General features: G+C 40.4%; 1 protein-coding gene across 1 annotated transcript in view; it reads left to right on the top strand.

Annotated features, from left to right (window-relative positions):
* Positions 1 to 2,049: 2,049 nt before the first annotated feature.
* Positions 2,050 to 24,793, top strand: part of MND1 (meiotic nuclear divisions 1) — a 44,694-nt gene continuing 21,950 nt past the window's right edge. The window contains exons 1-2 of the mRNA XM_081092256.1: positions 2,050 to 2,101; positions 6,376 to 6,524. Of these exons, the coding sequence (XP_080948382.1) occupies positions 2,068 to 2,101; positions 6,376 to 6,524 (183 nt within the window). The 5' untranslated portion in view covers positions 2,050 to 2,067. The remainder of the gene's footprint in view (positions 2,102 to 6,375; positions 6,525 to 24,793) is intronic.

The following is a 24,793-nucleotide window of genomic DNA, read 5'->3' as shown; positions in this document are numbered from 1 at the left end:
TATCATAAACTTTATTTTTTATGTATCCTGATTTAAAAAAAGTCTAGTGGCACTTTAGGATAAATTTTCTTTGTTCAAAGCTTAGTCTGGCTTCACCCATTATTTTAAATCAGTTAAACCTGAAAAGGAGTGAAAATTAAGTGAGCTATCAGCTATTAAAGTGTGTATACATTTTTGGGGACATGTTACATAGTCATTCATATGAATACATATATGTATATATTTGAAGTTGCTAGTGTACTACAAAAAGAATTCTTTGCCTGTTAATGCTTAAGAACATGCTAAAAGTATAGCTCAATGATAGAGAACTTGTTGTACCTGAAGTCTGTTTCACCTAATAACTATGTGACTTTAAGGAAGTTATTTAACCTAAGTCTCAGTTTTCTCGTCTATTAAGGAGGATGATAATAACTGTACCCAGCTCACATTGTTGGTATAAGAATTAAATGAGGTAATCTATATAAAACATTATAATGCCCAGGTCATAAGTGCTTAATTAAAAGTTATCTAGCGGTAGCTTACACATATTTTTTTTTTAAGGGCTAGAAGAACATTGTGTTCATCTGTCCTTTATTATCCCTGTTTAATGCTGGGGAATACTAGTATATACTTGAGACCATTTTCTCTGCCACTTAAATGACCACATTTTAGTTCTGAAGCTAGTTCTTTGCAAGCTCATTCGTTTGCACAGCAACCCCACTGGGCAGCCAGTATGTCTGGGGCTCCTCCTTGATGACCACATATAGGCAGATGTCTCAGTGAGTTCATGTTTTTTATCCAGGGAATCTGAAGCATTTGCAAATAGATTTGATTAATTGATTTTTTAAAATGCATTAGACACCTAAAGCCAGTAATTTATTGCATGTTCTCTGAGACCTTACAGAATTATCTTTAAACGGTTTATTCCCAGATGTGCAAAAATTGATTTCACACCCTAAGATCAATGACTTAGCAATTTCCTTAATTTAGTAAATCTTTAAGTGTAGTGAGATGAAGTTACTTTTTCCAACATTTTATTATGAAAGAATTTTACAGTGATACCTATGTATCCCACTTTTAAATTCTACCATTAACATTTTACTCTACTTGCTTTATCACTTATGTATTCATCTGTCCACTCCTTTATCCATCCATCAATTTGTCTTTGGTGGGAGGATGTATACCCAGGTACCAGTCTTTTGTCAGGTATATGTTTTATGAATATTGTCTTCTAATCAGTATTTGTGTTTGCAATTTCTTAATAGTACCCTTGGATGAGCAGAAGTTTTAAATTTTTAGGAAGTCTAATTTTCATCATATTGAAGTTGCCTTTTCAAGTTCATTTTAGAATAAGTAGATCCCAGATTTCAAAACAATTATCACAATAATTATCTTCTAATTGCTGAGTACTTCCATCTTAAATATTTTATTTTGGTTATCCAAGTTTTTTTCATCACTTTAACCAAAGCTTATTACAAAAAGAAAGAAGTAACTGTAAGATTAAATATTCTACATATATAGGTTCCCATAATGTTTTAATTTGGTGGACATACAACATGTATAAAAATGATTGATAGGCAGCCATGAATATATAATTTTCCTATTTTTTAAGTGTAGCTCTTCCATGAAACTAAATATAAACAATTCTTGACAGTTGGCTGTTTTGTTTTTAGTTGGAACTGCTAAATCTGTAATGTATGATATATGCTAAGTAAAATACTGTTTGTATTTTCTTAAAATCAGTGTCAGAGAAGCTAGATTATCTCGTGTTAACAAATGATTCATTGTAACTAGTTTTTATACTTCAGTGGGAAGCTGTTCTCCAGTTACTTTAAGATTTGTATGTTCATGCAAAACCTGTCCATTTTAACCTCTATGGTATTAAACAAGATAATTTCAGTTTCTTCTGGCTCCAAAATGTTTGATTCTATTGCATTGTTCATTTCCAGGTATAGTTTTTTAGTACGGTGTTTTATGTAGGAACAGAATTATGGTAAATATAAGTATATAGTAGAAAATAAATACATGTTTTGCATTTCTTTTTAAATTTTTTTTAAAAAACAGAAAGATGTATTCCAATTAAAAGACATGGAGAAGATTGCTCCCAAAGAGAAAGGCATTAGTAAGTATCAAAGATGTGCCGAAATATGTAGGGAAATATTGGTCCTCTTTTCTGCTACAGTCTTTCACTTTATGGGAACACATTTCTAGAGATGAATGTTTGTAAATGTATAATGTGTAATATATACATTAAACAAATGTATAAGTGACATAGATCCATCATTATGGTATTAGGCAGAGTATTTTCACTGCCTAAAAATCCTCTGTGCTCTGCCTCTACTTCTTCCTCCCTCCCCCTCATAAAGTCTTTACATGATGTCTTTGGGCCATGGCCATGATTCCTGTGTTTGGAGTATCTGCTCTAGGAAAATTAAAATGGAGTGTGCATGTATGTCCATGTACACACATATATACATACATGCAAATATACACTTGCAATTATGCCCATATCTACTTATGGGCATAATTTACTTCAAAAGAAGTAAAAACTGTTCATGTATGTTTTAATATTTGTTAAATGTTACTTTTTGTCTTTAGCTGGTGTCTTCATTTTCTGTAGCAGCAAATTACGACAAACTTGGTAGCTTGACACAGCAGAAATTTATTCTCTTAGTTCTGGAGACCAGAAGTCAAAAATCAAGGTGTCAACAGAGTTGACTACATTTGGAGGCTCAGAAGGAGAATCCATTTCATGTTTCTCTCCGACCTTCTGGTGGCTGCCAGCAGTGCTTGACGTACAGACACATCATTCTAATCTCTGCCTCTGTCTTCACGTGGCCTTCCCCTTTGTTACCTCCCCTTCTGTCTCTTACAAGGACACATGCCATTGAATTTGTGACCCAGCCAAAATCCAGGATGATTTCATCTGGAGATCCTTAATTATACCTGTACAGATGCTTTTTCAAATGTGGTCACATTCACAGGTTCTGGGGTTATCTTTTGAATAGTCACTGTTAAACCCACTACATAGGATACATATTTATTTTTTATTTTTAAATATATTTTTTATAAATTTCAGAGAGGAAGGGAGAGGGAGGGAGATAGAAACAGCAATGATGAGAGAGAATCATTGGTCAGCTGCCTCCTGCACACCCCACAACTGGGCATATGCCCTGACCAGGAATCGGACCATGACTTCCTAGCTCATGGGTCAGTGCTTAACCACTGAACCACACCAGCCGCACTGGATACATATTTTTTTAAACCTTACTTTCTGATTACGTAAACTACATGCTTATTTTAACAGATTTGGAAATTATAAAGAATATACTGAAAATAAAAGTTGTTCATGAGACCATCACTGTTAAACATTTTGGTATATTTTGATGAATTATTTTTAGGTTCTGTTTGTCTTTGTATGTATGTATCTGTCCATTTCTCTGAGAAAGAACTATACTGCATATACAGTTTTGTGTTCATGTCTTTTTTTTTCATATAACATATCATTCACATTTACCTATGTCATATGCTTTTAAGAAAATTATGTACAACACTTGGATCTCTTAATGTTTAATTCTATAACTACCTACCGTGCCATGATTTGCTTAGCATTGTTGAACATCTACATTGTTCCCAAATTTTGCTGCTAAATTTAATGTGCAATTAACATGCTATCTATAAATTTTTTTCTAAAAGACTTTTTTTAGAATAGTTTTAGGTTCACAGAAAGATTGAGAGGAAGGTACAGAGATTTCTCATATACTTCCTGTCTTCCACTCCCAACATGCATAGCTTCTGTTATCAACATCACTCAACAGTGGTACATTTATTACCATTGATGAACCTGCATCGACACATCATAATCACCCAAAGTCCATTGTTTACATTAGGGTTCATGCTTGGTGTTGTACATTCTATGGATTTGGACAAATGTATAATGACACGGATCTATCATTATGGTATTACTAGAGGCCCGGTGCACAAAAATTTGTGCACTGGGGTGGGGGGGGGCGGTCCCTCAGCCCAGCCTGTGCCCTCTCGCAGTCTGGGACCCCTCGGGGGATGACCATCTGCTGGCTTAGGCCTGCTCCCCAGGGGATTGGGCCTAAGCTGGCAATCAGACATCCCTCTGGCAGCCCAGCAGCCCTCGGGGGATGTCCACTTGCCAGCGGGGAACAGATGTAAGCTGCAGTCAGACATCCTTAGTGCTGCTGAGGAGGCAGGAGAGGCTCCCACCACCACCGCTATACTGGCAGCCATCAGCCTGGCTTGTGGCTGAGCAGAGCTCCCCATGTAGGAGCGCACTGACCACCAGAGGACAGCTCCTGCATTGAGCGTCTGCCCCCTGGTGGTCAGTGTGTGTCATAGTGACCAGTCATTCCCAGTCTTTCTGCTGTTGGGGTCAGTTTGCATATTACCCTTTTACTATATAGGATAGAGGCCTGGTGCATGGTTGGGGGCCGGCTCGTTTGCCCTGAAGGGTGTCCGGATCAGGGTGGGGGTCCCACTTGGGTGCCTGGCCAGCCTGGGTGAGGGGCTGATGGCTGTTTGCAGCTGGTCACACCCCCTTCAGGGTGGGGGTCCCCACTGGGGTGCCTGGCCAGTCTGGGTGAGGGGCTGAGGGCTGTTTTCAGGCTGCCTGGCAACTGAAGCTCCCAGCCTCTCCTTTTTTTCTTTTTTTCTTTTTTATTCTGGGATTTATTTACCTTCTATAATTGAAACTCTGTTGCCATCACTGGCGCTCCCTGCTCTGAGGCCGCGGCTGGCTGAAAGCAGGTATCTGGGGTTTGTTTGGCTTCTATAATTGAAACTTTGTTGCCGTCCTGCTCGCTCCAGCTCTGAGGCCGCGGCAGGCGGGGAACCTTGGTTTCCTCCATCACTGGAGCAAGCAAACCTCCTGCTCACTTCAGCTGTGTGGTTGCTGTCCACCATCTTTGTTGGCAGTTAATTTGCATATCTTGCTGATTAGCCAATGGGAAGCGTAGCCGAGGTTCGGTTAATTACCCTTTTTATCTTTTATTAGAAAGGATACAGAGTACTTTCACTGTCCTAAAATCCTCTGTGCTCTTTCCATTTACTCCTTCCTCTCCCCCTCATAAATTTTTTCCATATCTCATATTACTTCAGAGGAAATAGAATAGAAAATGGAGACTTGTGTAGTCTTAGACTTTTTATATGTATTCTCAGATTACCTCAGAAAAGGCTATATTAAATTAAACTCACATTCATTTCTCAGAACTGTGTTTTCACTTTTAGAAGTTTTTGACATTTCAGTTTGTACTTCTTTACAAGTGAGGTTGAATGTGACACATTTTTGGTGTCAATTTTATTTATATATTAAATCTTTAATTTTTAAATAGATTTTATTGTATTTGGGAATCTGCTCTAGGAAAAATCAAAATGGACATTAAAATATGGGTAATTTCTTGGTATAGTTTTATTTAATAGAAAATAAGAATTGTTCATGAATTTTCAAGTATTTGTGAAATATGGCTTTGTATTTTTTACATGCTATTTTTAAAAATGTTTTTCTGATTTTTAAACTTGTTCAGTTTATTTTTTATTATTTTTCATAATAGCTTTATTTTTGTTTTCTTAGCAAAAATGGCAATATGTGTTTATTGTTGGAAAAAGAAAAATGAGTAAAAAGAAAGAAAAATTGCCTCTTAACCTGTTACTCAAAATAACCACTGTCACATTAGTGTATACTGTCTTTTAAATTTATTTTTGACATAATACATTCTGTATTACACGTTTTGAATATTTTTTACCATGCCATTAAATATTTTATAACATAACTTTAATGATTGCATATATTCAATTATAATAAAATACTTTTAAAAGTCCCATTATTGGACTGGTTCCCAACTTTTTACTATTGAAAACTGCTTTGACAGGCATCCTTATGTATAGCCATCATTATTTTCTTTGGCTGAATTTATAAATAGTGGAATTTCTACACAAAAGGCCTGCATAAACCTAAAGCTTTAGATACATGCTGCTGAGGGTACCCATGTTGAGAGTACCCATTTTCCTGAACCCTTTATTTTTTTTAGTGTTTTTAATTTGATAGTCAAAATATTAAATCTCATTGCTTTATTTTACTTCTTTAATTATTAATATGGTTCAACATTTTCTTGTTTATTGACCATGTATATTTTATAGATGCCCATTGATGTACTTTTGTTTTTCTGTTGCAGTATTGGGCTTTTTTGTTACTATTTTTGAAAGCTCCTTATTTATTAAATTATTAACTCTTGACCTATAATATTTGTTGCATTTCCCCACTTATTGGCCTTTTAGTTTTATTTATGATATATCTTTTTTTTTAGTTTTATTGCTTAAAGTATTACAAAGGGTATTACATGATATATCTTTAAAAATTATATCTTTTAGCTGCTATGTCAGTGAAAGAAGTTCTTCAAAGCTTAGTTGATGATGGCATGGTTGACTGTGAGAGGATTGGAACCTCTAATTATTATTGGGCTTTTCCCAGTAAAGCCCTTCATGCAAGGAAACGTAAGTTGGAGGCTCTGGAGTCTCAGGTAAGCCACCGCAGTTAAAAAATATATATTTGCTTTGTAAAAAATAATTTTTTTTTACTTAATCTTTTCAGTTAGTGGTTTCTGTTAAATTTTTCACATATATTATTTGACTCAAAGTCTAAAGATAATCAACATCTCTTTCTCCCATCAGAATCTTAGAATGTTTTAACTTTCATCTTCCCACATGCCATAATATTGTTATCTAATATTTTGGATCCTTTTAGATTTACAGAAAAACTGATGGGGAGGTACAGAGAGTTCTGTAATACCCACCCCCTTCTCACTACCAAATACACATCTTGTATTAGTTTCTGTGTAAAAATTTGCTTTCATCTCCCTTAGGAATTGCTGCATCACATAATAACACTAGAGGCCCAGTGCACAAAAATCGTGCACGGGTAGGGTCCCTAGGCCTGACCTGCGAACAGGGCTGATCAGGTTCCCTGCCTCCTGGCCTCCCCGCCTTTTCCTTCCCTCACTCCCTCACTCCCTCAGCGCCCCACCGCCACCACTGGTTGCCTGCCATGTTCCACGCCACCACATGGTGGTCAGCGCATGTCATAGCAAGCGATCGAACTCCTTGTCAAACTTCCGAGGGGACCATTGCATTCAGCTTTTTATTATATAGGATTATGCTTAACTCAAAAACTTCAGACTGTTTTCTAAGGAGTTGCACTATTCTGCATTCCTACCAATTTCATCACTTTCTCACCAAAACTTGTCACTACCTGACTTTTTGACTTTAGTCATTTCAGTGGTATCTCATTATTGTTTTGATTTCCATTGCCCTGATGACTAAGGATGTTGAACATCTTCTCATGTGTCTACTGACCATTTGTATATCTTTCTTAGAGACCTATCAGTTCAGATCCTTTGCCCATGTTTTATCTCTTAAACATGATGCCACATTTTTTTTTTCCTGTGAGGAAATGACATGCATCACTCAGCAGTTTTTTATTTTTTATAACATATTTTTATTGATTTCAGAGAGAAAGGAACAGGGAGAGATAGAAACATCAATGATGAAAGAGAATCAATGATGAAAGAGAATCATTGATTGGCTGCCTCCTGCACACCCCCTACTGGGGATCTAGACTACAACCGGGGCATGTGCCTTTGACCTGAATCGAACCTGGGACCATTCAGTCTGCAGGCGAAGCTCTATCCACTAAGCCAAACTGGCTAGGGCCATCACTCAGCATTTTTTTCAAAAAGTTTTGCAATTAAAAACTGTATTGAGGAATAATTGGCATACAAGAACTGCTTATATTCTTATATTTAAAGTTTATAAATTGATGTTTGACACACGTATACATTCATGAAACCATCACCACAGTCAAGATAATGATTCCCATCACACCAGAAAGTTTTTTCATTCCCCTTTTCATTCTTTCTCTCCTGCCCACTGTTCCCTTGCCCCATCCCCAGACAAGCACCGACTTGCTCTCTGTCACTATGCATTAGTTTTTATTTCCTAGAATTTTTTATAAATGGAATCATACAGTAAGTACTCTCTTTCCTGGCTTCTTTTACTCAGTATAGTTATTTTAAGATGTATCCATGTTGCTGTATATATTAATCATTCGCTTTTTATTGCTAAGTGGCATTCCGTTGTATGGATGTACAATAGTTTGTTTACCTATTGATGGATATTTGGGTTTTTTGTTTGGGTTATTAGAAATAAAGCTGCTATGGATATTTATATATAAGTCTTTGTATGAACATTTGTTTTCATTTATAATGTGCCAGGAGCTGGTCCATGCTTGCTGTTCCAAGGGACCTGGCGTATATAGCATACTGTTCTTAATATGTTTGCTCCCCTTAGCGCTGTGTGTTTTAACCAAGGTCACCTCTCCGAGAAAGCTTGTTTCCCCAGGTAGGGATTTTTTCCCTGAAGTTAGGGAGGGGATGAAACTCCTTAACTAAGTGCCAGGCGGGTAGTTAATCACTTCAACTACAAACAATCATGCTTAAGCTACATAATCTTTACTCCCTGGAATGGAGATAAGAAACGCCCTAACCTTTGGAATAGAGATTGATAGGATTGGAATCAACTGGTATAAATACAGTTGAAATAAGACAACAGCAGACAGAACTTAGGAGACAGACAGAGAGACAGAACCTAGGCACAGAACCTACACAGAACATTCTCTAGAGACAGAAGAACTTCGCTGGAGAGAACATGGCAAAAGATCCTGGACAGAAACTAGCCTCAGAACCTAGAGACAGAACCTAGCAAGAGAACATGGCAAAAGATCCTGGACTGAACCTGACTACAGAAATTGGCAAGAGAACCTGACTAGAACCTGGTGACTGAACCTGGCTGGAGAACCTGGACAGAACCTGGCTGGAGAACCTAGCGAGGGAACATGGCTACAGAGCCTGGCTGGAGAACCTGGAGAACCTAGCAAGAGAACATGGACACAGAACCTGGCTGGAGATCCAAAGCAGAACCTCTCTGGAGATCCAGACCAGAACTTGGCTGGAGATCCTAACCAGAACCTCTCTGGAGATCCAGACCAGAACTTGGCTGGAGATCCTGGCTGGAGATCCTGGCTAGGCTGCTGATCAACTGAACGCCGTCTCCGTGTCATTCCTTCTTTGCCGACTCCGTCCACACCTTTGGGGACCCCTAGACCCGCTGGGGTTGGACCCCGGCAATAATGGGTAAATCTCAGGATGGAATAGATGGATCATAGGGTAGGCGTAGTTTAACTTTTAAGAGATTACCAAACTGTTTTCGATAGTGTTGTGCTATTTGATATTCCCACTAGCTATGTATCAGAGTTCCAGTCCCTCCACATCCTGAATAATACTTGGTATGATACCTGTTGTAGTAAGTGCATAGTGATATCTTGTGGTTTTAATTTCCATTTCCACGGTGACTAATAATTTGAGCATCCTTGCATGTGTTTATTTGTCATCCATATTTCTTCATTGATGAAGTGTCTTTAACAGATCTTTTTGCCTTTTAAAAAATCAGGTTGTGCCCTAGCCAGTTTGGCTCAGTGGATAGAGGGTCAGCCTGCGGACTGAAGGGTCCTGGGTTCAATTTCGGTCTAGGGCATATGTTCAGGTTGCGGCTTGATCCCCAGTGGGGAGTGTATGGGAGGCAGCCTATCAATGATTCTCTCTCATCATTGATGTTTCTATCTCTCTCTCCCTCTCTCTTCCTTTCTGAAATCAATAAAAACATATTTTAAAGAAATCAGGTTGTTTATTTTTATTATTCAGTTTAGAGAGTTCTCTATACTTTCTGGATATAAATCCTATATCAGATAAATGCTTTCCAAATGTTTTTCTCCCAGTCTGTAGTTCATCTTTTTATTCTCTTAACTGTTTTGAGGAGCAAAAGTGTTTAATTTTGTTGAAGTCTATGTTATCAATTTGTTTCTTTATGGTTGGTGTTTCTGGTGTTATATATTACTTTCCTCCAGGCAGTTCATGACTGCAGCTGGATATATCAGGTGCTGACTAAGCATTTCTTGGTTAACTTTACTAGCCAAAGAAACTTTGACTTTGAGAAAAAAGGCCAAATGAACACTTTTCATATTTTTGCCTTTGGATTTAGCATAATCTCTACTTAGCAAGTGGAGGAGCTTGACAAATCCTATATAATAAAAGCCTAACATTTAAATTGACAGAATGGCTGAATGACTGACTGAACAATTGGTTGTTATGATGTGTACTGACCACCACGGGGCAGATGCTCAATGCAGGAGCTGCCCCCCAGGCCAGTCAAAGCAGGTGCCAGTGGGGGCCCCCCAATCGGCCCACTGGTTGCCTCACAGATCAGCCCTGATCGTCGGCCAGGCCTAGGGACCCTACCCGGGCACAAATTTCATCCACTGGGCCTCTAGTCTATATATACAAAAGGCTAAGTGAACAACCTTACGTCCGTCTGACCGGTACATATAACACGCACTGGCAGTTTAAAAATAAACGACTCATGCATGAGCGATACATATAAAGCTCACTGGTGCCAATCACACGTGTGTTTTAATTTTATAACACTATTATATATACTATTTTGACATGTAATTTTTGCAGTAATGTAATTATTGCATGAATCTTTCTTCTCATTAATTTCCTTTCAATGTGCACGAATCCGTGCACCAGGCCACTAGTTTTAATAGAAATAAGCAAGAGATTCTTGCTAGTATGCTAGTACAGTGAATCTATTTTTAAAAGTGAGTATAATATTGTTTTTTTACACTGAGTGATTGAGGTATCGGGTGTTCCAATCAGTTACTGTCAGTATACTTCTCTACCTGCTGGTCTGAGAGTTGGCATCCAGTATATTTTGTGACACACCCCTCTCTTCCCACCCCTGTTTATAAGCTGGAGGTTAAAGCTTAATTTCACATACCTGCTCAGAAATCAGAGGTCAAGGCAGGGACTAACACATAGGCAATAGATTTAATACCTTCTGTTCGAAGCACTCCAGAAGTAAATGAAGAATGCGTCATTTGTAAAAGTTTGATAGCCCTTGGCATTTGCTATAAATTAAAAAAGAAATTGCCATTCTACTGATCTAAACCTACTTTATTCTTTTACTAAAATTTGAGAAGTCATGTCAATATCCTACTATGCCCCTCAATTAAGGTTCTGAAGCTCACTTATTATTTTAGAGAAGTGATATGGCTTAATGGAAAGATAAGAATCAGACTGAATTTAGGTCACATTTCACTTCTTACTAACTAGGATCTTGGGAAATTTTCTTAAGCTCTTTAAAGCCTCAGTTTCCCAATTTGTAAGAGAGACACTGTACTTATTACAAACGGTTGCGATGCAGTTGACGTGATACGTGTAAAGTGCCTGGTGGAAGTAGGCACTTAGTATGTGGTGGTCACAGATTCAGCTAGATTAGTTCCCATCCAGGAGTATATACTCTAAGTTTACTTATTCAACCAAACCAAATATTTGAGGGTCTACTATATATAAGACATTTTACCAGATACCAGAAAAAGTAGAATTCAAAATCCATGCTTCATAAGAAAGAACTTGTAGCCTGTGCTGAAGCAGATATATATAATACACATGAAAGAGGGCAGTGAAGAGTGAAAAGTTTTATGTGGTTAATGTAGATATTAGAAATGCTGCAAGAGATGGCGGGATTTTTATAAAGATGGAAGGCACTGAGTTAACACTGAATTGAACCACATTCCAAATTCAAGGTTGCACTGAAGGATCAGTGTATTCAAGACATTGCTAAAGTAAAATGTGAACTTCCTTTGAATTTCTTGTTAATTACTTCCAGATTAGAGAGAGGGGAAACTCTTACATTCCCCTGCCCCTCATCATTCTCTTATGCTTTTGTCTGTCAGTGATTTCAATTATGGGTAGGAATGTATTCATCTCTTGAGAATAGACATTTTTGTAGTAGATCTGAAAATTAAATCAGGAAACATATTTCGTTCTCCCTTCCCTTTAGGTTGTATGTGTTGATCATGCTTAAAAAGTTTAAAAAAGCCTCATGATTATAATATACTAGAGGCCCGGTGCACAAAAATTTGTGCACTCAGGGCGGAGGGGGGTGGTCCCTCAGCCTGGCCTGTGCCCTCTCGCAGTCTGGGACCCCTCGGGAGATAACGACCTGCTGGCTTAGGCCTGCTCCCGGGTGGCAGAGGGCAAGCCCAATCCCTAGGTGCAGCCCCTGGTTGGGCTCAGAGCAGGGCCAAATGGGGAGTTGGGGCGCCGCCCCCTGTCATGCACACAGCAGGGCGGATTGGGAGGTTGCAGTGCCACCCTCAGTCACACTCAGGGTAGGGCCAATTGGGGGGTTGGGGCACCGCCCCCTGTCACACTCAAGGCAGGGTCGATGGGGAGGTTGCAGTACCACCCCCTGTCACGCACAGAGCAGGGCCCATCAGGGGGTTGGGGCGCCTTCCCCTGTCAGGAACAGAGCAAGGCCGATAGGGAGGTTGTGGCCCCGCCCCCTATCACACACAGAGCCACAGGGCGATCAGGGGGTTTGGGCGCTGCCCCCTGTCACGCTGATCCCGGTGCTGGGAGGCCTCGCGGCTCCGCTGATCCCGGTGCTGGGAGGCATATTAGCCTTTTACTATATAGGATAGAGGCCTGGTGCATGGGTGGGGGCTGGCTGGTTTGCCCTGAAGGGTGTCCTGGATCAGGGTGGGGGTCCCCACTGGGGTGCCTGGCCAGCCTGGATGAGGGGATGATGGCTGTTTGCAGCTGATCACACACCCTTCAGGGTGGGGGTCCCCACTGGGGTGCCTGGCCAGTCGGTGAGGGGCTGAGGGCTGTTTTCAGGCTGGCAGGTGACTGAAGCTCCCAACCGCTCCTTTTTTTCTTTTTCTTTTTTATTCTGGGCCAGCTTTAGCTCTGGCTCCAGCTCTGAGGCCTCTGCTGCTGAAAGTAGGTATCTGGTTTGTTTAGGTTCTATAATCGAAACACTGTATCAACTCCAGCTCTGAGATCCCGGCCGGCTGAAAGCTGGTTTCTGGGGTTTTGTTTAGCTTCTATATTTGTAACAATGTTTCAAACTGCAAGCTCAGAGGCCGGCAGCGGCAGGCGGGGAACGTTGGAGTACTCCGTCACTGAAGCAAGCAAGCCTCATGTTCAGTTTAAGCTGCCTGGCTGCCAGCCGCCATCTTAGCTGGCAGTTAATTTGCATATTGCCCTGACTAGCCAATGGGAAGGGTAGCGGTTGTATGCTAATTACCATGTTTCTCTTTTATTAGATAGGATGTTTCTCTTTAACATATTCTGAGCTAGCAAACAAGCCATCAGCTGTGTGTGGGTTGCATTAACTACTTCTACTGATATTTACTCCGTGCCTGTTCTGTGCATGCATTGTGCCAAATTCTGTGGGCAATATAAAAATAATAGAATATGTGTTTTATGTTGAGATAATTTATGCTTTACTTGGTAAGGCAAGATAAATACCTTCGCTGAACCGGTTTGGCTCAATGGATAGAGCATTGGCCTATGGACTGAAGGGTCCCAGGTTCGATTCCGGTCAAGGGCATGTACCTTGGCTGCGGGCACATCCCCCGTAAGGGGTGTGCAGGAGGCAGCTGATCGATTTCTCTCATTGATGTTTCTAACTCTCTATCCCTCTCCCTTCTTCTCTGTAAAAAATCAATAAAATATATTTTAAAAAAAAAAGAATTGTCCCGCATTCCACACTGCTTTAAAAAAAAAAAAAGATAAATACCTTTTGTAGTTAACTTTTTATGAAAAGACATAGTTAATTAGCTATGTAAGATTTAATTTATGTAAGATCAGTGCCAAACACTGTTGTTGGTATGGGTCCTAATTGTTACACAGTTTAGAGGGTAGCAAGATTTTTATAAATCCACTAAAGGCCCAGTGCACGAAATTTGTGCACCGGGGTGTTGGTGATGGTGTCCCTCAGCCTGGCCTGCACCCTCTCGCAATCTGGGACCCCTTGGGCAGGGTCCCTAGGCTCGGCCGGCAATCAGGGCCTATTGGGGCTTTCCTTCCCCCGGCTGCCGGCAGCTGGCCCCATTCCCATCGCTGCCACTGCTTGCCTTCTGTGTGGCACTGCCCACCACCACCACCAGTTGCCTCCCTCTGTGGGCAACATGTGTGGGGTGTGTTCACTTGGCTGGCCTGGGCCTCCCTCTGCAGGGCAATCACTGGCTGGCCCTGCTCACCTGCCACAGCATCGCTGGCTGGTGGCCTGAGCCTCCCGCTGTACGGCGATCGATCATAGGGCTCCACAATCGATTGCCCAGCAGAGGGAGGTCCCGCCCACCCGGCCAGGGCTCCACAGTCGCAGAACCCCCCCGCCCATTGATCACCCCGCCAGCCGGTGGCCTGGGCCTCCATCTTTGGGGTGATAGATCGCAGAGACCCCCATTGATCGCCCCGTAGAGGTGGTCTGGCTCTCCCTCTGCGGTTGATCGTGGGGCGATGGTGGAGGCCCCCCAACCAATTGCATCGCACCCACCTTGGCTGGCCTGATGCCAGTGTTGTCATAGCGTGGTTGTCGGAAGGTCATCCGGACAGTCATTCTGCTGTTCAGTTGTTCGGTCGATTTGCATATTACGCTTTTTTTATTATAGATACTAGGGGCCAAATGCATGAATTTGTGCACCTTGAAAGGAATTGTGGGCTGCGAGGCTGCGGTGGGCACAGGCCCATCCTCTGTGCCCCCGCCACAGCCCCCAGTTCCATCTGCCAGTAGCCCTACTCCCACTGCCGCCGTTCCCATGCACTCATAGTGCCAGCCCTGCTCGCACCCACTGAAGGCATGGAGCAGTTAGGGCCAGCGCCAGAAGTGGGTGCAAGCGGGGCCAGCACCGTCACTGGGTGTGAGCAACGGCTGCTGCCCTGGTCACCCCTTAGGAGCAGGGGGAGGTGGAGAAGCCCTGAGGGGTGATCAGGGCCGGCAGCCTCCACAAGCACCCACTGGCGGCACTGAGCAATCGGGGCCAGTGCCAGGCGCTGGCAGTGGGTGTGAGCAGTGGTTCTGGCACCTGCAGCAGGTGCAAACAGGGCCAGCGCCGGTAGCAGGTGCAAGCGCCAGGTGGGACCATGGTATGCGGGAGCAAAGACTTTTCAGTAACCACCAGAGGCTCACCCCAATGACAGTGACTAGCGCCCCGCCTTGGTCTGGCGCCCCTGCTCACCTGCTCCACCATCCCACCGCAGCCGACTCCCGCCATGTTCCGCGTGCGCCCCCTGGTGGTCAGCACATGTCATAGCGACCAGTTGTTCAGTTGTTCCAGTTGTTCTGCCGTTGCATATTAGCCTTTTATTATATAGGCTAAGTTAAGGGAAACTTTTTAGAAATTATTTTGAGCTGAAAGTTGAGTAGATTAGATGGATGGAGGAAATTCCACAGGGGGCAGAGGGAGCCACTGATGCTGATGTTGACAGTGGCAGCCAAAATGTATTGCGCACTTAGCCAGGTATGGCTTTAAGAGCTTGTCTTAGTTTTTCAGGCTGCTATAACAAAATACCAGGATGAGTAGCTTATAAACAACAGAAATTTATTTCTCATAGTTTTGGAGGCTGGTCAGGTAAGAGCCATCTCCCAGGTCAGAGCCTTTTCACTGTACCCTCACATGGTGGAAGGGGCTGACATCTCTCTGGATACTCTTCTATAAGAGCACTAACCTTATTCATGAGGACTCCACCTTCATGCCGTAAGCACCTCTCAAAGGCCCCACATACTAAAACCATTACCTTTAGGTGTTAGGACTTCAACATATGATTTTGAAGGAGACACAAACATTTAGACCATAGCAGACCTTTTACATGTTTTATATCACTTGATTCTTACAACTGCAAGAGTTATGTATTAACTCCCCATTTTACATATGAGAAGATTGAGGCACCAAGAAGTTAAATAACTTGCCCAAAATAGCAGTATTAGTAGCTGGTGAAGCAGGATTCAAATACAGGCATTCTGATTCCATAGTCCTTGCATGTAACCACAGATAAACTATAAAGCACATTATATTCAGTGAAGAGTTGGTGACCGGCATGGAAAGACTGAAAACAAATTTTTAATAGTAATGGGTAAATAAGGTTAGAAATTAGATTGAGGCCCTTTTATGGAATGTTTTAATAATTGGGGATTTAAAAAAAAATCAGAGAGAAAGGGAAAGGGAGAGAGACATCAATTGGCTGCCTCCTGCCCCCTATTGGGGATTGAGCCTGCAACTTGGGCATGTGCCCTGACCAGGAATTGAACTGGTGACCTTCTAGTGCATGGGACAATGCTCAACCAATTGAGCCACACCAGCAGGGCAGTGGTTGGTTGGATTTTATTATATACACCAAACAGGGGAAGTGGAAATTTTCCTGCCAGTTTATTTTATGGTTTTTCTTTTTGCTGATCTAATTACTTTAAAAAATAGATTATAAGCTCAGAAAATACTAGTGTTATTATATTACGATATTCAGCAAAAAAACTTTCACACTCCTCTCCCCCCATATATAATATAGTATTACTGTTGCTGGAAATGTCTAATGTAGTATTTTATTTCTGCAAGGCTGAAATAAATATTTGGGTTGAGTAGAAAAAATGTTGTTAGGCTAGCCTCTCTGACTAGCTGTAACACAGTTGCATTCCTGAAGCCTTTTTACATAACTTAATAACTTTAATGGGCAAGAAAAGCTTTGATGATGAAAGTGGGAGTGTGTTTAAATCTGCTAGTTCTTCTGAAATATATGCAAATATGTTACAGTATTTGGATGATAGTAGAAATAGCCATTTTGGCTCAACAGAAAGTAGAAATAGCCAGATCCTTTTCTCATGTCATTGTTGTGAATTGTGATGTAGCTTAAAAAGTAATTATAAAAGTTAATTATAATGTGGGAACTTCCAAGTGAGATGGCATTTCTCGGTATCCTGAAGAATGTATAGACTTATTAAATGTCAAGAAGTGATTTTTTTCTTCTTGATAATTATTTTAAGAGTTTTGGCTGAAACTTGCTGATTATTTCAGTGTAATGATTTTAGTTACTGTGTTTGTGTGTGTGTGAGTGTGTGGTCTTTCTGAATATTTTTTGTATGGAAAAGCAAGACGGAATGTGTTAGGCTAAATAACTCTTCCCATCATCTTCTGGTTCTCTCCCTTTTTTGCTCCTTTCAATCTCAGCTTCAAGGGAAAGACTTCCTCCATTTGATGTTGTCTTATATTGACAGATGTACAATGGTGTCCTGTAATATGTGCACGGCTGGGGAAGACCAGTATTGTAGCTATTGTGCTTGACGTGCTGTTCATACAGAGTTACTGGCAGTGTGGGAAATAACTGACCACTACTGATTAGAAATGCTTTTCTAAAGCCTTTTTCCAAAAGGAATAGCATTTCCAATATGCTTTTGGTTTTGTGTTCTTGCCCGTCCTTTCTTCCACACTCCATTCTGACCAGGGTATTCCTATTCGTGGCTGACGTAGCACCCTGAGCTAACTCCAGTCTAGCATACTGTGCTGTGTGGTTACTCAACCCCACCTCTTAGTCAGTTTGTATCCCTAGTCCATAGCATAGTTCTTGGCATATGGCAGATGTTTGAGAGGTGAATGAGAATTAAAGGAAACAAAGGTTATGAAGTTAGTCTTAATGATAATCATTTACTGATTCAGAGAATTCATTAGTGCTGCAACTAGTCTGTGTAGCAGTTTTTAACTGATTTTTTATTTAAAGGGTCAAAATTATGGAAATCATACTTTTTCTTTTGTTTTCCCTGCTTTGCTAAGATCGTCCATAGTTCTTCATCCAAGTTCTGGTTTGCAGCCCATTTATTACTAGTGGAAGGGAGTTAAGGGGCAGGTTTTCTAGGAGTTGGTTTACATTTTCAAATCAACACTGGATTTCAGATACAGTGTATTGCTTTGGGGAGACACTCATAGATTCTCAGGATAATTTAAAGATTTTTTTACCAGTTTTTAGAAATGAGTAGAGAATTTTTTTATTGCTAAACGTGAATGAATAGAGTAGGTCCACTACTAGATTGTGTGGACAACTTGAAATGTTTTTGAATAAAAATAGGCAGTACCTCTACTGCAGTTCTTTGAGTTCAGTCATTGTTCAGTGAATGCTTGCCACGGCAGGCATTGTGACTGGTGAGAGGGGCATAAAATAAATTAGTAGTTTCTGTCCTCCAGGACCTCACAGTCTTGTGAGTCACACATGTCAACAAATCATTGCAATTGGTGTGATATGTGCGGAGGGTGGTACAAGAGGGTGACAGTCCTGCTGAGGAAAGGCTGTACAGTCCAGGAAGGAAACATCTAAGTTGGTTCTAGAATCATATATGGGATTTCGTAAGGTATTTAGGGTAAAGAGCGTTCCGAGTACAGTGACCAGTAAGTTAAGGTACTATACTATAGTGGTTTAAGAGAATGGACTCTAGACCTGGGTTCTAGATTCAAATCCAATTTCCTCTGTTTACTAAAAACCTCTTGCACCTTGGTTTTCTCATCTGTAAAATGGTGCTAATATTTTTTACTTCACAGGGTAGTTGTGATCATTAAATATGTTTTATGTAACTGCTTACAGCAATGACTAATACATAGTAAGTGCTTTAGCTTGTGTGATTATATACAAAGATCTACATAGTAGTGTGTGTAGAACTATATAATGTGTGAGAGAATCCTGAGTTGTTTTGTACCACTCAATTGTGTGTGAGGGATAAATGACTATGACTAGGTGGGAAGGCAGATGCTTATAATGAAGGGCTCTGTGGATCTAAGTTGAAGAATTTTGAGTAGGGAAGTGAAATCAGAAGAGCCTTATTTTAGAAAGATGGGTCTGTTGGCAGTAGGGAGGAGTGTGTACTGTGAAATTGTCCAGCTAGGAGATGATGAAGTCCTAAGACTGGACTTGGAATTAGGGGTAATAAACAGATGGGGGAGAAGGTAGAATTTACAGTCATTAGTAGTGTACACTCGGAGTCTATAAAGTTCAGATTTTAAAATAAGCAGAGTAATTTTTGTCTAAACAGATTTCCCCTTTGTTGCCTGTCTTTGTGTGTGGATGGGAAACACATGCTATCTGTCTGTATTCTCTGAAAGTCAGGTTCAGGTAGGATAGATTATGACAATAATTAAAATTCATGCTTAATTATTTCCATATAATATATGATATTTCTAAGGCTGAATTTTTAAAAACAGGAATTACTATAATCATTACTACTTAATGGAAATTATCTTTTTTGCTTTATGTTGTGGACTGGAAGGGAAAGAAAAGCAATGGGCCAGAGAAGTACTTCTAGAACATGTACACAGTAGTTGGGACAGATCCTAGACAATACTATATTGATTAATGCATTCATTCAGCAACATTTATTAGGTCTCTTTGGGTCTCAGAACTGTATTCTGTGCTGGAGATAAATGTGATTAAGATAAACGTGGCGCGGCTTAGTGGTTGAGCCTCAACCTATGAACCAGGAGGTTGCAGTTCAATTCTAGGTCAGGGCACATGCCCAGGTTATGGTCTCGATCCTCAGTGTGGGTGTGCAGAAGGCAGCTGATCAATGATTCTCTCTCATCATTGATGTTTCTATCTCTCCCTCTCCCTTCCTCTCTGAAATCAATAAAAAATACATTTTTAAAAAAGGGGGGGAGGGGAGTACACACTAAAAAAAAAATCCCTACCTTCAAAGAATGTCTGCCATGGAAATAAGACACTCTATAAAAGAAATGAAGCACAAAGGAGCACTGAACTCTGCTGAAGAGGAGGGGATAAAAACTTTCCCCCAAAAAAGACTTTTGAGGTGGAGATAGAGATAGAGATAGATTAGATATAGATGTAGGTATAGATATAGATATAGATATAGATATAGATATAGATATAGATAGATATAGATATATCTCACTGGTTAATAGACAGTTTGGAGTTTATTAGAGGAGTAAAAAGAGTCAGCCAGGCATAGCCATGTAAAAACACGAAGTTTAAAATGAATGGCATTCCGGAAGCTGTGAACATTTTGGTATAATGGTGTGTAAGGTTTCAAAAGGGGTAACAGCAGGTTATTAGGCCGGCCAAGGGCAGGAGCAGGGTTACAGAAAACCTTAGAGCCAGGCTGAGGAGTCTGGATTTTATTATTCAGGATTGGGAAACCATCCAGTGTGCATTAAAGATAACTACTATAGCAGATGGGAGAACGTGAGGTCTGGAGACAGGCTGACCAGCAAAGACACTAATTCAGAATTCTGGGTCAGATATGTCTAAGCCAAGATGATGGCAGTGGGGATGGAGAGAAAGGGAGAGATAAGATAACTACCAGGTTTCTGGTTTGGGCAACAGTATGGATAGTAATTTCAGAGTCTAGAAGACACAGAGGAGCAGGCTTGGGTAATGAACTGAATTTTGAAACCATTGAATATGAGTTGCCTGTCAGCCATTCAGATAGAAATGTCCAGTAGGTAGCTGAATGTGCGGGTGTGGGGCTCAGTGCTCATGTATAGGCAAGAGATAGAAAGTGAGAAATCAAAATTGTGGAAGCCACGGGAGGAGATGGACTTACCAGGAAGAATGTGCAGAGCAAGAAGGGAAAGAGGCAAGGACAGAATGCTGGGGACCAGCCTGGGGATCCCTAGTATACTGAGGGTGGTTGCCTGGATTAAAGTTATTTTTCCCTATAAAAATCAAAAACATATATTTACTTAAGATGGAGCTGCATAGGCTAGCTAAAATCTCATGAATGGTAGTTCTTCTAAAATGAGATTCTCATGAAAAGAATAAACTAGCCCTTTACAATTAGGGAGATTGGAGTATTATTTTCTAGCCTGGATTTGTAATGTATCAGCTAAATATGTTAGCACTAGTTATTTCACATCAATTTTCAAAAGTTCTTATTGGCGACATATATACTATGCATTGTGAATTTTACTTGATGCATTTTCATTAGATGAGGGGTTAATGTTCCATGGAACACACTTTGGGAAATGCTGCCCAACTTTATAAGTTTGTTTGAGCAGATAAGACCATTTACTGCCTTAGACTGTTTTCTTATCCCCAGAGCTGATGTATCTTCTAAGTTGCTATCTGCAGTAGTCTTGCCAGTTGGCAAATCACATCCCAACATGTTCAAAGCTGTATTGATTAAATATTTCTGTGTGTCATCTCTTAAAGAGCCCAACCCATAATTCCTTACCCTTAACAACTCCCTCATTACAAGGCACTTAAGTATGGTTGTCAACTTTTTGTTAGTGTATATGTATCGTGTCTACATTAGCGATTATCCATCTGTTCTCTCTAACCATTTATCATTCTTTAGATTTATATCTCTAACATGACATTAGCAAGAGAGAACTTCTCAAGCCACAAATCCTATATAATAAAAGGCTAATATGCAAATTGTCCCCTTGACTGGGAGTTCAACAAGGGGGCGGGCCAGCCTGCCAACCGCCTATGGCCCCTCCCCCCAGCTTCCCGGCCCATCGTGGCAGGTCAGCCAGACCCCACCTGTGCACGAACTTGTGCACCAGGCCTCTAGTATTACATATCATAATTTTTTTTTAATTTACATTTTTCTATAATAAATTTAAAATCTATTCACTTTAGAAAAAAGAATAAAGGGAAAAAGTTAAATTGCTTGTAGTCCTATCATTTAAAACTAATAACTGTTGATATTTTGATATACTTTCATTTTTATATGCATGAGTAAGTATATTTTCAGCCACAAATAACAGAAAAGTAGATCCATATTGGCTTAAATCATAGGGCTTCTTTATCTTACGTAAGAAATTTGGAGGTATGGGCTGTTTCAGGATTGGTTAATCTCACCACACATTGGTATCAGAGGTTTGGACTGACATTTTTTGGCTTTCTGTGTTTGGATGCAAGTAGTTACTACAACTACTATATCTTCCCTTGACAATGCCCAAAGCAGGAAGAAAGATGGACTTTCTCCTTGTACATCTCTCTCTTTATCTAGGAGGAAAATCCCAGGATGCCCCCTTTCACAAGTAGACTTCTCTTTGTGTATCATTGGCCAAGTGTGAGGTACATGGTCACATTGGAAGGGTAAGCCATCACAGTTCACCCTCTGAGACTAGGAAGGGACCCATTCTCTATGAGCACATTGCCATCATAGTCTTTTTTTTTTTTAATGAGATTTATTCTTTTTTTTAAATGTATTTTTATTGATTTCAGAGAGGAAGAGAGAGATAGAAACATCAATGATGAGAAGGAATCATTGATTGGCTGCCTCCTGCATGTCCCCCTACTGGGGACTGAGCCCACAACCCGGGCATGTGCCCTTGACCGGAATTGAACCCGGGACCCTTGAGTCCACAGGCTGACATTCTATACCAGCAGTTCTCAAACTGTGGGTCGCGACCCCTTTGGGGGTCGAACAACCCTTTCACAGGGGTCACCTAAGACCATCAGAAAACACATATATAATTACATATTGTTTTTGTGATTAATCACTATGCTTTAATTATGTTTAATTTGTAACAATGAAAATACACCTGCATATCAGATATTTACATTATGATTCATAACAGTAGCAAAATTACAGTTATGAAGTAGCAACGAAAATAATTTTATGGTTGGTGGTCACCACAACATGAGGAATTGTATTAAAGGGTCGTGGCATTAGGAAGGTGGAGAACCACTGCTCTATACACTGAGCCAAACCAGCTAGGGCTGCCATCATAGTCTTAACAAAGTTTGAGTTTTGTGTACAAATAAAGGCTTTTGAGAGGCACCTAACAGGGTCTGCAAAATTTTATTGATATGCACTTAAAAGTCATGTCTTTTAAATTGAGTATTTTTATTTTTTCCATCATCTTAGATAATCAAGAGTTAAATATATATGTTCATGAGATCAAGTGACCAAAAAATTGGGGGTGGGTGGCAGATAGGGAAAGTATATAAACTGAGTATTTTTTTGGTAAATAGTTTAAAGTAATACAAAATTATAGTAGTTCATATTACAGCTGTGAAACTTGCATGAATTTTTATGATAGGACTTAAGACTTAAGAGATTTATTTTTTTTATTTGTTCACTTGTTTTGCTTTTATAGTGGGTAGCTTTGGGCTGGGCTTCTAAACCTTCCCCAGGAATTATCCTCCTTGGCTATTAGAGCAACTTCCTGGATGAGCTTGAGAAACCTGACTCTAGAGCTACAGGATCCTCTCTGTACCACAACCCAAACACTCTTCCATGCTTCATGTGGGTTACAGGTGTATGACAACTGTTCTTCAGCCATAACTATTTTCTCCCCAAATCAACCAACCTGGGAAAGATTTACTCCACAAACAATTGGACCTACAATGTTGTTGTCATGCCACCAGGTGGTGGCAGTGTCAAAGTCATATGTATCCTTAATTTCATGGAATAGTCCTAATTTCAGTTCGTTTGGCCCAATTTTCCCTCAAAAGTATATCAATATGTTATGCATTTTAATATTTCAATATTCCTAATGTCTCTGGATGCCTTGTGTATTTAGAAGCTTCACAAAAATAGCCCTGATAGTTGGGTGCTTTTTGTGTTTAAAGTATGGTTTTTACCAAAGGGCATGTTTCAAACTTTCATCATATTCACATATAGGGTTTTGTTCAGGTTCCATAGTATTTATACTTATTTATAATCATAAATTTCCTACACTATAACTCTTTTTGGGAAAAATAGCTTTCTATTAGATACAAAACAACCTCAATTTTGAATTTTGTTAATTATTTTCTTGTTTAAACCTATGTGCATTTCAACTTTTCAATAATTTTTTAAAATATGTTTTTTAAATTGATCTTAGGGAGGGAGAAAGGGAGAGGGAAGGAGAGAAACATCAATGAGAGAGAGAAACATCAGTTGGCTACCTATTGCACATCCCCTAGTGGGGATCGAGCTTGCAACCCGGGCATGTGGCCTGACTGGGAATTGATTGGCAACCTTTTGGTGCATGGGGCAATACTTAACCAACTTGAGCCACACCAGCCAGGGCTCAGTAATTTTTAACACTTAAAAGTGCCTCAAGTCTTAATTTGTTTGTCTACTCTCAACTCTTGAGTTAGTTTACAATCTAAATGTGTTAGGTTGCTGCTCTCTTCACTCTGCTAAAGCCATGGAAGAGAAGGCGTTAGTTTGCCTTTCTCATCCTCTGAAATCCAAGTTTTCTTGAATCTTTCCACTTTATAAGGCAGAAATAGAAAAAGAAGAAAGAGCATTATTCTCTGTCACGAGCAATGAAACATCCCTGCAAGGAGTCACTTGCACACTTTTGTGTCTTTCCACAATGCCAGGTTTATGAGGGGAGACCTCAATAAGCCAGTAGGGGCACATGCAGGTTACACACAGAAAGGGGGAGCCTATTCTACAGAAACTAAGTCCCAGTCACTGGTGGTGTTGAAGGTGGAGAGGCAGGCGTGGGTCTCAAGCCAGGTGGCTGCACTGGCAGCATACATCTGGTGGAAAAGTCTCCTTGGACTTTGAACGTGCCCCGTGGTACAGCCAAGCTCGAGCTTGGGTGGTCGGAGCTCTGAGTTCTTATAGTCCACAGTGGGCAGCAGTCCCACGCATATCAGTGTCCAGACGGAGTCCTTATCCAAGTGTCCAGACTTCTGGTTTTGGACAATTACATGGCTCCTGTCTTTATATGTGAATATATCTTTATAGTGTTTATTGTTTTCTTAGGATTAATTCATAAATGGAATATTGCCTTAAAAGACAAATTTTAAAGTTTTAGAGACTCTTAACAAGACTTTTTTAATGTATACAATTTCAGAGGAAATTGGAGCTGGATTCTCTTGGTATTCTTTTCCCGTTCTCTGTTCCTTGTCATTCTTTCCCACCTATGAAAACCTCTATCTTTCTT

Source organism: Myotis nattereri, assembly GCF_964212035.1.
Source record: "Myotis nattereri genome assembly, chromosome: 5".
Taxonomy (NCBI): Eukaryota; Metazoa; Chordata; class Mammalia; order Chiroptera; family Vespertilionidae; genus Myotis; species Myotis nattereri.
This window is presented reverse-complemented; position numbering and strand designations above follow the sequence as displayed.